Source organism: Nelumbo lutea, chromosome 4 (genome assembly GCF_056320005.1).
Source record: "Nelumbo lutea isolate HS-2025 chromosome 4, American lotus-T2T, whole genome shotgun sequence".
Classification (NCBI taxonomy): Eukaryota; Viridiplantae; Streptophyta; class Magnoliopsida; order Proteales; family Nelumbonaceae; genus Nelumbo; species Nelumbo lutea.
The window spans coordinates 57,937,408-57,951,954 of NC_142687.1; the positions used below are offsets into that span (position 1 = coordinate 57,937,408).

Consider the following 14,547-nt stretch of genomic DNA (forward strand, 5'->3'; position numbering starts at 1 on the left):
TGTTCTTACCTCCCTTACTTAGTTCGATCTCCCCCTGTGGGAGTGATCAAGAACCGTCATTGATATTGCTTTTCGCTAGAAGAGGCAATCTGAAGTTGTGCTCACCAGCCTTCTACTAAATTCTTGCTGAAGAATTTGGTTCTTGCTGAAGAGTCGTCCTGCTGATTTTGCTTCACCTCACACTATGTCATCTTCAGTGGGAGCAAATTTTGGTTTTCTCCTTGGGCGTGAACACTTTCGTTGGGAGTTACTGTTACTCCGTATCAGGTATATCCCTTTCCTCCCTTTTGGTTTCAGATCTGGTCCGGTTTGTTTCAAGATTGATCATTGAAAATACAATTTTCTAAAATAGGGAATGTGATTCCCAGATGGGAGAGTGAAATTTTTTGAAATTTCGCCTAACCTTCCTGTAGGGTTCGGCCATCCAATATAACATGAATCAAATATGTATTTTATTCATTTACAATAAATATCATAATATACATCAAGCTGATTGGAACTAACGGCATACACTGTCTAAAACTTCTCCTTGCCCCAATTTGAAAAAAAAAAAATGAAAGGCCTCCGGACTATTTGGGCATGGAAACAAGAGAATTGGACCAAACGGGTATCTTCCCTATAATACCAACCCTGAATCCATTTTTTAGGGAAAACCAAAAATATTTTGATAAGAAACAAAGATAGAAATTTGATATACACGATTTATTTTGATGTTCATTCTTTTCTTTCTTCTCTTCTACATTAGTTCAACATTTATCTAGTGAGATCTGTGAAGTTGTTTTTGCAACTCTTTTGTCAATGATTAACAAGTGGCCTGAGAACCACTCCAGTTGTCCTCTTTACAAACACAATGTTGATCATAAGGACTTCTCCACTTTCAGGGTGGCAGATGAGGGATGCTTTGAAAATCCCCACCATACCCTTTTAAATGTTACCTAACTTTTCGTTTCTCTACCATTTATCCATGATTGCCCTTTCAAGAAACAATCCAAGTTCCACCCTTGTCCACTTTTACATACTCTCTAATTGCTTGATCCCAAGACCCCTCCCCACCTTTGGACCGGGTGGAGGGTTCAGCTTTTGAACTTTTTGTCTGCAGGGAGCAAGACAATCAAGGGTCGCTTAACGTCATCTTCTCCAATGTTCTTCATTGGCAAATGGAGGCCTCTTCGTTTGTCTAAATATTGGTACAGAGGAATCAAAGCTGAAAATTCGAAACAAAACATCAAACAAGAATCCCAATAAAGATAAAGCAGAATTTGTGTCAAGATTTTCAAGCAAGTTGGTCTATGCGGAAAAATCTTTCAAACAGCCAAAGTTTTTCCATTTGAAGAGGTAGGGGAGATGAAAAAGAAAAGAGAAATTGTTAAAATCACCATAAAAAATATGTTTGAAATTAAAAAAAAATTATACAAATCACATTCAAATAGGGAGGATTTATCAATTGTAAAAGCAACTTGAATGTAATTTAAGTGATTTTTCAAACTGCAACCTAAATTTTAGTCTATTTAGGCAGAGCAGTAAATAGGGCCGTGCCGAGCCACAGATGGCATGATTTTGGACTGGCCCGACATTATGGCATGCGAGCCATGCTAGGCATGGCACGATGTTCCAGGTTCGTGTGCCAGCCCGACCTAGCCCGGCCTGGTTCGTGGCACGGCCTAGTATGGCCCATATATATTTATATAAATAATATAAATAATATTATATATTATAATTATATAATAATATATTAATAAAATAAATAATTATTTTCAATTTTATTATACTATTTTATTTAATTATTTTACATATAAACAATTATTTACATCAAAATTCAAATAAAATAAAAATTTTAAGATTTTTTTTCAATTTTTAAATTAATTTTTTAACTTTTGAAGGGATCCCGTGCAAATAAGACATGCAAAAGTCAAATTGTCAAAAATGGCATGCAAAAGTCAAAATGTCAAAAATGGTGGTGGGCAGAATAACGCGCGGTCCGCCATTTCACCGTCCACCTGAATGAGTGTAATGGCGGGATGGTAGGAATCGTAACCGTTTTCCTTCGTTGCGCAAGGTGATCAGCCGAGTCGGTTGGTTTTTCGTTAGTCATCCATAATAATTTAATCTTCTAATTTTAATGAAATCCTTTCTGCTTTTTCTCCTCTCTCTCTCTCTCTCTGTGTATGTTTGCCTTTCCTTGTTTCCCGAATTAACCCCCTCGGTGAAATCTGAAACGAAGAAGGCAAATATGAACGAGAAGGCCTCCGTCACTAAGGAACTCAATGCCAAGCACACCAAGGTATTTTCAGTTTTTTACAAAAAAAAAAAAAGCTAGTTCCAATCTTATTGTGTTCTGCTCGGTTTCTGATCGATGTTTTATAGTTATTATGATTTTTCCGACAGATGAAAACAAAGATGAGAATTTTCAACCCATTTCAATTCGGTGTAATGAGATTGGTTGGTTGGTTGATCTCTTTTCTTTCTTTGGGCCGAGAGCTTGATTGATTGATCAACTAATGTTCCTTGGGTCTGTGCTCGATTTCATATATATATATATATATTTTTTAATTTGAGTGTAATTAAGTAGAAGAAAAAAAAACGTGTTAGAACCAGCTTTCTTTTTGTGTTTTCTGGTTTTGTTTTTTGTGGGGTGGGCCGGTGGGGTGGAGGTTTGGTTTGTCGGAGCTCGCAGAGCACTATAGTTGGGACGAAGAGATAGGGAAATAACTTAAATGCCAAAAGCATAAGCGGCTCCTATGTTGTGATAATAAAATATGCATGAGAAACGCATCTTATTCATCATCTTGTTCACTTGAAATCAGGAATGACACAAAAGTGCAAAGATGGGATTTCATTAGAAATTTGTTCATACTCTAGGATTCCTTATTCTGAAGTAATGCTACTTGTGGCATAAAATGGGAAATCAATCAATAATTAAAGATAACTGCTAAACTTGCAATTAGCCTCATGTAGCTTCAGCATTCTTTTTTGTTTATTTTCATTTCTAAATTTGCAATGGTTTCTCTTTTATTAAAATGGGTTATATTATAAGCCAAGTAATGCCTCGATATTTGGATCCTCTTATGTGCAGATATTGGAGGGCCTTCTTAAGCTGTCAGAGAACAGACACTGCGCAGACTGTAAAAGCAAGTATGCATCTTTAAACATTTCTGTTTGGATAATAAGGGTTCTCCCCTTCTGTACATTAGTATTTACAAAAAACTGGTTTTATGTTACCCATCAGAAAAAAAAAAAAAGAAATTGGTCTTATGGTGTCATATATATAAAGGGCCACTACTAATGGTGGTCTTAGCTATCTCGGGTCTTGGGAGGGGTGGACTGGATTTGGACCTAACCTTAAGATATTTTTGCATGAAGTGGATATGGACCTAACCTTCAAGCTGAAAACTTCACAAAACAGACAATTGGTTTTAGAAAGTTCTTCTAATGAAATTTTAATTTCCTTTTTCTTTGTTGGAATGTAATATGGAGTTCTGTGGTAATTAAATTTGGAAACTTTATTGATTTAGCTCAATATCTAATAGTACAATGTGGTAATTAATGGCCTTTTAGTTAAAATCGTTGACTTTAAGTGTTGCTATTATCTAAATGTTGCCTGTGCTTATCATTTGGAAATGGACTTTAGAGACATTTCCTTTTGGGTGAGAAACAGAGCCAAATGTCTCTAGCATGCTTATTAGAGTCGGCTGCAGCATTTAATAGAATAAACTTCCCAACATTTTCCAACTGGGTAAGCAGTAAGCTGCTACATTTACTTAAGTGGCCTTTTGTGCTCTTTGTTCTTCTTCTCTCTTTTTCTTTAGGGGATCATCATCTCAAGAAGGAAGTCAAAGGTAATAAAAAGCCTAATGAGAAAAACAAGAAATAGAGTTGTTGTCCTTTTCAATAACAGTAGGGAAAAGAAATTGATCAATCCAAAAGTTGTTCTTTGGAAAAGCTCTGCTTATATTTGTAGCTGCAACTTGTGTATCTTAGTCCATGGTTTTAGTGAGATGATTGCTGTAAAGAAGGTTTTGAAACCTTTTTTTTTTGTTAGAGTTTTCATACAATTTTTTCTTAAATAAACTTTACATGGTGATGGGAAGTTCAAGTATAACCAGGGTTTTAGGACTGTTTTGGGGTTCAGATTGATAGAACATTAGAATGAACTGTAAGTTTGCCCAGGATGCCTAGAAAGGAAAACTTTGGGGTCTTAATATTCTGGAATGGATCTGAAAGCTATTTATCAGATTGTACAAAAATCTGAATTCGAATTGGAGACTGGGATGGTAAAATTAGTTGAGATTAGAATTGCAAACAGAACAAACATCATAAAAGGAACATAGATTCTAGTACAAAAAATGTATTAGGATTATCTATACTAGGTGTCTTTTTGATAGGAAAATATTCTCTGAGGTTCATGAATTCATTGAAAAGAGAAATTCCAGTCTTCTTCATTATGGGTTCAATCAAGGTAAAAGAAATAGATTACTGACCTAATTCTACCTTTGTCCTTGTTGACCCAAATTAATACCTACTTGCACAATAACCAACAAATAAGCTCTTTGACTGAATTTTTCCATAATTTTTGTCTCAAACTCCCTTTATGCTGTAAGCCAAGAACTTCCAAAAGTAAGCAATTTATTTTAGCTGTTAAGCTCTAATTTCCTTCAAGAATTGACATGTTTATATTCTCATGATCTGTATAAAGATCAAACTGTTTGTCATAGTTCCTTCAGTATCATAGATTTTGAATAAGTGCACAAAATTCATGTTTGTTCATTCGGCATCTCACTAAAACATGCAGAATCCAATATCCACATGGAGGCATGATAGGTTATTCCTGGAATTGATGCACTGCATCTTAACCCAAGTGCAATGAGAAATAGGCAAAGGTTCCCACACCCTTTGTACAAGGGCTGGTAAAGAAATTAATTCAAGAAGTGTAAATTCACTTGGCTACTTGAAATTTAGGAACATTAATAGGAAGACCTATGGAGTGAGTAGATACAATAAGGAGAAGGATTAATATGGCAAACTTATATGAAACTAAATAAGTTGTCAACATACTTGGCAATTCCGATTAAGATTAAGATGTGATGGAGAAGAAAATTGGGTCTGCCTCACTTAAGTAGTATTTATATTGTGTACATAAATTACACTTAAACCCTTAAATACCCTTACAATAACAAGTATACTCTCAACACACCCCTCAAGTTGAGCATAGATGTTGTACATGCCCAATTTGCATAAATTTGACTCCAACTTAGATCAGTGAACATCTTTGGTGAAATAATTTGCTAACTGAGATTCGGACTTAACAAATGGAGTCAAACTTCACCACCTTCAACGTTTTCTCTGATAAAATGCTTGTCAACCTCAATATGCTTGGTGCAGTAATTTTATATATGACTGTTAGAAATATTTATAGCTGCCTAGTTATCATAGTACAAATGTACAATCTCATCGGGCATTCATAGTCAATGCCAAATTTTGTTAGCAAATTGCACAACCATAAAATTTTTTAAACTCCATGGGCCATAGCTCTATATTTAGCTTTTGTGCTTGACCTTGCACCTACTGGTTGTTTCTTATTCCTCCAAGAAATGTGCAATAGCCTATAGTAGATCTTCTGTCACTCACTGAGCCTGCCCAGTCTGCATCTGTATACCCAACTACTTCAAGTTTTCCTCCTGCTTTATACAATAGCCCACGGCCTGGAGTACCTTTTAGATACGTCACAATTCTAAGGACTACATCCCAGTGAAGTATACGAGGGTTCTGCATGAATTGGCTCACCACACTGACTGCAAAGGAGATGTCGGGTCTCGTGATAGTCAGATAGTTCAGCTTTCCCACTAGTTGTCTATACCTTCCAGTATCTTCAAATATTTCTCCTGTATCACTGCTCAACTTAACATTTGGTTCCATAGGGGTCTCAGCCGGTTTTGCACCTAACAGTCCTGTTTCTTCTAATAGATCAAGGACATATTTCCTTTGGCACAAATTCACACCTTGTTTTGACCTGACAACCTCTATTCCCAAGAAATAATTTAATGTTCCAAGGTCCTTTGTTTGAAAATGATTTTGCAGAAATACCTTTAGTTTGCCAATCCCCAATTTATCACTACCAGTGATGACTATCATCCACATAGACCACTAATAAAATTTTCCCAGCTTCTGAGTCATAGCTGAACACTGAGTGATCAACCTGGCATTGCTCCATTCCAAAACTCTTCACCACTTCGCTGAACTTCCCAAACCAAGCACGTGGAGATTGCTTCAACCCATAAATTGCTTTCTTCAGCCTGCACACCTTACCACCCTCCCCCTGAGCAACAAACCCAAGTGGTTGCTCTATATATACCTCCTCCACTAGATCACCATTGAGGAAGGCATTCTTTATGTCAAGTTGAAGGAAAAGGCCAATCATACATAACTACCAAGGAAATTAGGACACAAACGGAACCAATTTTAGCCACCGGTGAGAATGTCTCCATATAGTCCACACCATACACCTGTGGGTAACCTTTAGCAACAAGTTTGGCCTTCAGACGCTCCACACTACCATCTGGCAAGTATTTCACAGTATACACCCATTTACAGCCCACAGCATGCTTCCCAGGTGGAAGAGTAGTAAGTTCCCACGTTTGAGTATGTTGAAGAGCAGAAAGTTCCTCCTCCATTGCCCGCCGCCATCCAGGTGAACTAAGAGCTTCTTGAACATTGTTAGGTAGGAAAATAGAAGACAAAAATGAAACAAACTGGCGATGTGATGTAGAAAGATGAGATAATGAAACAAAATTGGAAATGGGATGGAGTGTGGAACTACGTTTACTTTTCCGTAAGGCAATGGGTAGGTCAAGATCTGAAGGTTCAGCAATAGGAGCCATGAGAGGATCCGCAGATGAGGTAGAAGCAGGAGGAGGGGCCGGTGTTGTTCGACGTGTATACACTTGTCGGATTGGTGGTTGTTCAGTGGTGACCTGCACTGGATGAGGAGATGAGTCTACTCCAACAACAGCCTCTGGAACTGAATCACTGACAGGAAGAGGAAGAGGAGGTAAGGGTGAGGACAAGGGTGCTTCATGACTGGAGAAGAAGGGGACAGACTCAAAAAATGTGACATTAGGGCAGACATAGCACTTTCGAGCAATAGGATTGTAACACTTATACCCTTTTTGAGTCCGAGAGTAGCCAAGGAAGACACATTTAATTGAGCGTGCATCTAGCTTGTCTATTCCAAGACTCAAATTATGAACAAAGCACACACAACCAAAGACACGGGGAGTTAATGGAAACGGAGATAAAGTGGGAAGCAAGATGGAGAAGGGGGACCGACCATGAAGAATAAAAGAGGGCATCAAATTAATGAGAAAACATGCAGTGAGTACAACATCACTCCAAAACCGTTTAGGAACATGCATGTGGTGAAGCATAGACCGAGCAATTTCAAGAAGATGACGATTCTTCCGTTTAGCCACCCCATTTTGTTAAGGGGTGAAAGCACACGGAGTCTGATGAATAATGCCATGCTGTTCTAAATACTGTTGAAATGCAGTAAGAAAGTATTCACAACCATTATCTGAACGAAGAACTTTGATTGGAACACCAAATTGTGTGCGTATTTCAGCATGGAATTTTTGAAAAATGGAAAATAATTCACTTCTTTCTTTCATTAAGTAAATCATGTCATTCTTGAACAATCATCAATAAAGAAGACAAAATACTTGTACCCATTATAAGACTCTATTTTGATTGGACCCCAAACATCTGAGTGAACCAAAGAAAAAGGACTCAACATACAACTCTCAACTCTTGGACTGAAGGACACACGATGGTGTTTACCAAACTGACATGACTCACATTGTAAAACTGACAACTGACTCAATGATGGAACCAACATCTTGAGGACCTTGAGAGATGGATGTCCCAGTCGGCAATGCCATTGTAGAGGAGTAAGGGAAGTCTGAAGTGCAATTGAAGATCCACCACCGTCAAGGTAATACAATCCACTAGCTTCATGCCCCCCACCAATCTTCTTCCCCGTCTTGAGATCCTGAAAAACACAAATGGAATGAAAGAAGGTAACAGAACATTTAAGAGCTTTGGTTATTTTACTAACAGACATAAGACTGAATGGAAACTTAGGTACGTATAAAACAAATGATAAAGGGACAGAAGCCAAGTCAACATTACCAACACCACAGATGGGAGATGAGGACCCATTGGCAAGTGTAACAGTTTGTGGTGTGGAGGTTTCAGCAAGAGAAGAAAACACACCTGGAGTCCCGGTCATATGATCTGAGGCTCCAGAGTCAATAATCCATGAAGGAGTTTTAGATGACATGCAAACGATACCTGATTGGGCATATGTGGCAGTGGTATGTTGTGAAGTAGTTCGAAGGAGCCGTTCATACTCATCATGGGGAACACTCACCATCTCCCTCCCAGAAGTAGATGTAGATGTGGAAGGAGTTAGGTCTGCCAGTTTACTGTCACTAATAGCAATCTCGCCTGCTACAACATGATTAGCCCATTTAGAGGGAGGGCCATGTAGATCATAACAGAAATTCACTGTGTGTCCATCCCTACCACAATGAGTACACTTCCTTGTAGAGTTATTTTTTCCTCTGCCACGGCCTCCCCCTGAGTCACGGCCACCCCTACCAATCATGGAATTGCCACGGCCCCCTCTGGAATGACCTCCCCCTCTTGTACTATGTTCACCACCTCTAACAGTCACAAGTGTTGATCTATCATACTGTGTGGGGTTCTCTGTCTAGTCCAAAGAGATTCTACGAAGTCTTGAGAATACTTCTTCAAGTGTAGGAAGAGTAGAGCCTCCCAATATTTGAACTCTAACTGGTTCATATTCCGACTTCAGCCCCACTAAAAATCTTGTAACATCTAGCTACTCCCTTTGCTGTTGCTGAACTTGAATATCTGGAGTAAGGGGATGATAGACATTGAGTTCATTCCTTATATTCTTCATGCAGGCATAGTACTCTTCTAGTGTTTTGGTTCCTTGTTGCAAATCAAAGTACTCCTGATATAGCTGATATACTCTTCTTGTGTTATCTTGTCTAGAATATAGCTTCTTAGCATGCTCCCATATATCCTTAGCCGTATCAAGGAACATGAAGTTGGCATTGATTTTGGGTTCCATACTATTCCACAGCCAAGTCATGATTTGAGCATCTTCTTGTTCCCAATCATCAAACCCTGGAGAGTCAACCGGTGGCTTCTCATCTCTAACATGCTTTGCTTTCTTCTTTGCCTTGAGAAAAACTTCCACGGATTTAGCCCATGGAACATAGTTCTCCCCATTTAGCTTAATTGAGGTCATTTTACTCCTAGGTAGTCGGAAGAAATTACTACACTAGGTTTCTGATCATTGTAGCCATCTCCTATTGCTGCCATTGTACCTTTTCACAGTTGTCTCTAACTTTACTTCTCAACTACAAGCTGATTGATGTTGTTCACAGTTTGATATTTCAGCCCCTATTGCAGCCTCTAAACACCACTGCTGACTTCACACACTTGTTCTTATTCACACTACTGCTGACTTCACACACTTATGTCCCACATAATCATCAGTTTACCATTCACTAATCACAAATAGAGGCCCTCTTACAACCACTCAAGCACCACAGCACAGCCAAATCTGCTGTACCCAGTTCAAACTTATTTAGCACACTTAAGAGGGCATTACACAACCACAAGGAGTTCGGCAAGGTCACTGCATTCTACCTTATACCGTATCAAGAGGGCATTACACAACAACTTACAACAGCCCTACACATTCGGCTATTACACAACAACTTATAGCAGCCCTACACATTCGGCTACTGCACACACAGCCCTTCCTAGGGCAACAATGAACCTAGTTCTCTAGGTTCTACTCAGTACAACAGCTTCTTGTAGGGTTTCTACCCAGAAATATAAGTAACACTAGAAGAAGAAAGAACCGACCTTCCTTTGAGAATATCAATCAACCATTCACTACTGAAGTCACTTTCCTTGTTGAAGAAGGTTATGCGCAGCAGAGAGACAAGCTGCACTGTTTCTGACCTAGGGCGAACCAGTTCTCTCCATCGACTGATCAGAAACGAAGGTGAAGAGTCACGAACAGTGCTGAGGTGCTTTACCAACTGACTTAGGTCAGGAGCATTGCTCTGATACCATGTTTCGACTGTTGCTACAGTAGTCCGAACAGGAAGAAGAAGAAGAAGAAGAAGAAGAAGAGAAGAAGAAGGGTCTGTCGAAAATCTGATGGATCCCCATTCAGTCGACCCCCTTAATCTATATTAGGTTCTATTCATAGTTACAAAGACAAAAATAACCTTACTTAAGTGTGGGGCAGAGTAACTCCAATAACACTGCCACATAAGCAAGTTACTTAATAAACAGAAGAAGACTAAACTACCCCTATTCGGCACATCTTAACAAGGATGACAACTAAAAATCCCCAAAAAGACAAATTTGCCCTTGTGGCACTTACAAAACATAAGACTAACTATTCTAACATGATCAATAATATATACATGAGTGTAGGCTCTTTTCCACCAACCTTGCCTTGTACCTTTCTATTGTTCCATCTACCTTATACTTCATTGAGAACACCCATTTAAACCCTACTGGCTCTTTCCCCTTTAGAAGATCCACAAACTCCCAGGTATACGTGCTAGCAAGATACTAAGGGCATGCCATCTAGAACAAATAGCTGGATAAATGTCCTTATGTCCAAGAATCTAATGTACAACAATTGACTTTATTGGATAACACCAAAGGATGGTGGAGGGGTGCGTTAGAGAACAAGAGCGCAGTTGGCGGAGAATGCCTTTAGTGGAGTAAGAAAAGAGGGAAGTTGGAGGAGAGGTTGAATCCTCTTCAGGCAAGCTTGATAAGTAGAATAGTAGGGAGAGAAGTACAAGTAAAGGAGTTTGAAAGTTGGGTGATCTTAGAGTGGGGAAGAGAAAAGGTCTTGGGAGTAAGGAAACTACAAACAAAGCTTTTACTAGTAATAGGAATTTGCAAAACAGGTTCTGGTGGAGGAGAAATCAAAGGAAAGAGATTTTGACTTAAGGCTGGATTGGTGGTCACTGACGGTCGGAGTACTGGCAGAAGGTAGACGGACCTGCACGGCATGGATAGATATAGTGGGGATCCCACTGCATGCATGGTGCATCAATATGTTCGAGGAAATAGCAGCACCTTATGGAAGACTCATTCAATTGGATGATAGGAATTGAAAATGGGAGAAAATGGATATGATGAGGTTACTGGTCGAAGTAAAACATACATCAGATATACCAAAGCATATGAGTCTGTTATTTGCAAGAGAACGATATGTTTTGAGGCTGTTTGTTGAGGGAATGGATGACACATATTGTAGTGCAGATAAGGAAGAATGGGCGAAGAAGAACTTGAATGAGAAGAGTAAAGAGGAAGGAGGTTGGAGGGAGGAGGGAGAAGAGGTGGGTGGAAACACAAGGGAGGAGGTGCAGAAGAAGAGGAAGTTGAAGAGACAAAGGGGAGAAGAAGAAGATGATGGCGGCATTTTTGAGTAGTGGAAGGAGGGGGTGAGATGGCAGACCGAGAAGGGGGAGAGGTGGAGGTTGATGGCCTGGGCCTTTAGGGGGAGATGGTTTTAAAGAGGAGGAGGTAAATAGAAGGGGAGAGGAAAAGGTGATAGTTGGTAATAAGAAGGTAGACCCAGAAAAAGATTACTGCTTCAGTAAATTAATGGTAAACTACAAAATGGTTTCAAGAGTTAAAAAGCCAGTAACCGGAAGGGGAAAACATGAAAAAAGATCTTCATTTTCAAAGAAGACCAGGTTTGACCATTTGAGTTCTAGGAAAATCACTCACAGAGATCACAAGAAAAAGGAAGAAGATAGATGGATTTGGATGGTGACCAAGTATGAAAACGGAAAAAAGATCAAATTCTCAGGAGGAGAGGTAAAAGAGGAGATTTATAAGTTCGGTGGTGGAAGTAAATTTACAGAAATTTATTGCAGAAGAAGAGTCTGGAGATTCAATAAGAAGCAGAAGAACAACAAACTAGAGAAACAAAGAATTCTTAAATAGGCTGGAAGAGAGGGAGTTAGGCTCACAGTTAGGGGTGGAAGCAATAAAAAGGAAAGCTTCCAAGAAAGGGGCGCAGAAGAAAAGGGGGCACCGGGGAGGCTGATTGCTCCAGAGGAGAAGAGATGTTGTGACAACCAGATTTCAAGCACCATAGAAAAAACAAGTGTATTTAGAAGGAAACAAGAAAGAAACACAAGTAAGACGCGATGATGATATCTTGGTACCTCAGCATAGAAATGTCGAGGTGTGTCAATCTTGTTCACCAAGTTTTTTTGCCTTGGAAGTCACAAACAGGGAAAGAGGGGAAAAGTGAATCTCAGAGGAGGAGGCAGGGGAGAAGATAACAAAAAACAAAAGTCCTGAGTGGAGGAGGGGGAAAGTGGAATCCAAGATAAGGTATAATAATAGAAAGAGAAGGATTTTAATTACCAATCAGAGGCTAGAAGGAGAGAAGCAAGGAGAAGAGGGAGAAGTCTTAGAGTCGGGGGACAAGAATAGAGAAAGAGCTGATCAGACCCAGGGGATCAAGAAGCTTCGGAGATAGTACATAATGGGAAGGTGAATATTAACATTACTGGTGGAGAGGGAGGTTGAGGTAAGTAAGTGATAGGAATCGATCAGCACCCTTGAAGACTAATTCTAGAAAGAAGAAGGCCTTACAACAGGTCTTGATATGGCATAGTGATGGTACTTGGGATTTGGACTGAATTGAACACCCAAGGGTATTTTTGTCATTTTTGCAATTTTCTGTGGGGTCCAATGATAGGGTTTAGTTTGTCTAGTTATAGTTTGTTTATATTTAAAATTTCAGAGTCATTGCATAAGTAGGATTAGAGTTATTGACTCTTCTTTGAATTGAAATAGGATATAATAGCTTAGTTTGAGTCCTAGGATCATTGAGTGAAACAGTTTGACTCCTAAGACTATTATGAGTCTAACAGTTTGACTCCTAGAATTATTATGAGTTTAGAGTCTATAAATTTGGATGGACGTTTTACACAAAGGCAATAAATTATATTGAGTTTTCTTCAGCTTATGCTAGCTATGGTGAGTGATTCCCATGCCCTAGAGTGATTCTAGGCACCCTGTGAGTGATTACAGGTATTTTCTCTATTCTTTCTCTCCCTATTTTCTCTCTTGTTCCTCCAAGAAGCCATTACAGCCATCAATAGCCATAAAATTCTGATCCAAGAAGGCCATTCAACATTCTCTAAAGGACTAGAATTGAGCTGGTCCTACATCAGTAAGTCTCTCGGCTTAGTCTTCTGGTGAGGGGAAAGTTTTGCAAGAATAGCTTTTGAGAAATTTGAAAAAAAGAAAAGAGAAGAGAAAAAGAAAAGGGAAGAATACCTTGAAAAAAATAAGGGGTAAGACGAGGAAGGGGGAGAGGAGGAGGGGCTGGACGAGATTGAGTGAAATTTAGGGTCGAGGGAAGACGGGGGGAGGAGGGGGGAAGATGAGGATCCTTAGCTGGACAGTGAGGAGTTTGAAGGAAGGAAGAAGAAGGGAGATAGTAAGAATTTTTTTAGAAGTATCAAACTAGAGGGGGTATTACTTCAAGAAGTAGAACTGGAATATCGAATACTTCCTAGCTAGAGTGAGCAATTTGACTACAACCTGGGTTCTCAGTCGTCTAGAGTTCGACCAAGTGAACAAGCCAGATCTGATAGAGAATTTTTGGAGTACCATAGAGTTGAATACTTGTAATTTTGAGTCATTTACAATGTAATTTGTTAAGTAGTCGGTTTGTCATCTAGACAACCATTTTTCTGAGACGTACTGCTTTCTTTTTCAATTTTAATTAATTTTCCTTTTGATCCTAAAAAAGATCCTGGGTATTATTCTTATGGAGGTCATTACTTTCCTCCATAGAATTTGTCCATTCAAGATATGTCAAGGCCTTTGCAACTTTTTTAGGAATGGAGATATTGTCAATTGTAAACTAGAAGGCATGATAAGAGGGAGAAACATGATCATAAGGTACATAATGAGTAATGGGGTGTTTAGTACTGCATGACTTGACACCCTTTCTATGAGAAATTGAGATATCAAAGTCATTCACATGGTGATTAATAGAAATAGGAATAGAAGAGTCAAAAGGAATGCCGGTACCTGGTTAAGGGCTTACCTCTTGGTAGTCTGATGGTGACAGTTGCAGTGTCTGGGAACTCTACATTCTTAGAACTCTGAGGAACTCTACGGTACTTATGCAGGAAGACATGAAAGGGTGCACAATCTAGAATGAGGGGAAGATGAACTTGCCCAACTTGCTTCTCCTCCACACAACTCTCCTCTTGAGGAGAAGCAGGGTAAAAAGGTTCAAACTCGAAGAATGAAACATCCATAGAGACGAAGTACCAATGAATATTTGGGTCAAAGCACTTATAGTCTTTCCGATTAGAGTGGTACCCAAGGAAGATGCATGGAATAGACTTGGGAACCAACTTACCATGAGAAGAGGATAAGTCATGA

General features: G+C 39.2%; 1 protein-coding gene across 5 annotated transcripts in view; it reads left to right on the forward strand.

Annotated features, from left to right (window-relative positions):
* Positions 1-1,924: 1,924 nt before the first annotated feature.
* Positions 1,925-14,547, forward strand: part of AGD15 (ARF-GAP domain 15) — a 95,087-nt gene continuing 82,464 nt past the window's right edge. For 3 of the 5 annotated variants that reach the window (XR_016095108.1, XR_016095109.1, XM_088941949.1), the window contains exons 1-2: positions 1,981-2,281; positions 3,074-3,132. Coding sequence is in view for 1 of the 5 variants with exons in the window: in XM_088941949.1 (XP_088798075.1) it covers positions 2,120-2,281; positions 3,074-3,132 (221 nt within the window). In the remaining 4 variants the exon portion in view is untranslated. Of the gene's footprint in view, positions 2,282-3,073; positions 3,133-14,547 lie in introns of all 5 variants that reach the window. The other 2 variants (XR_016095110.1, XR_016095111.1) reach the window with 2 other exon arrangements.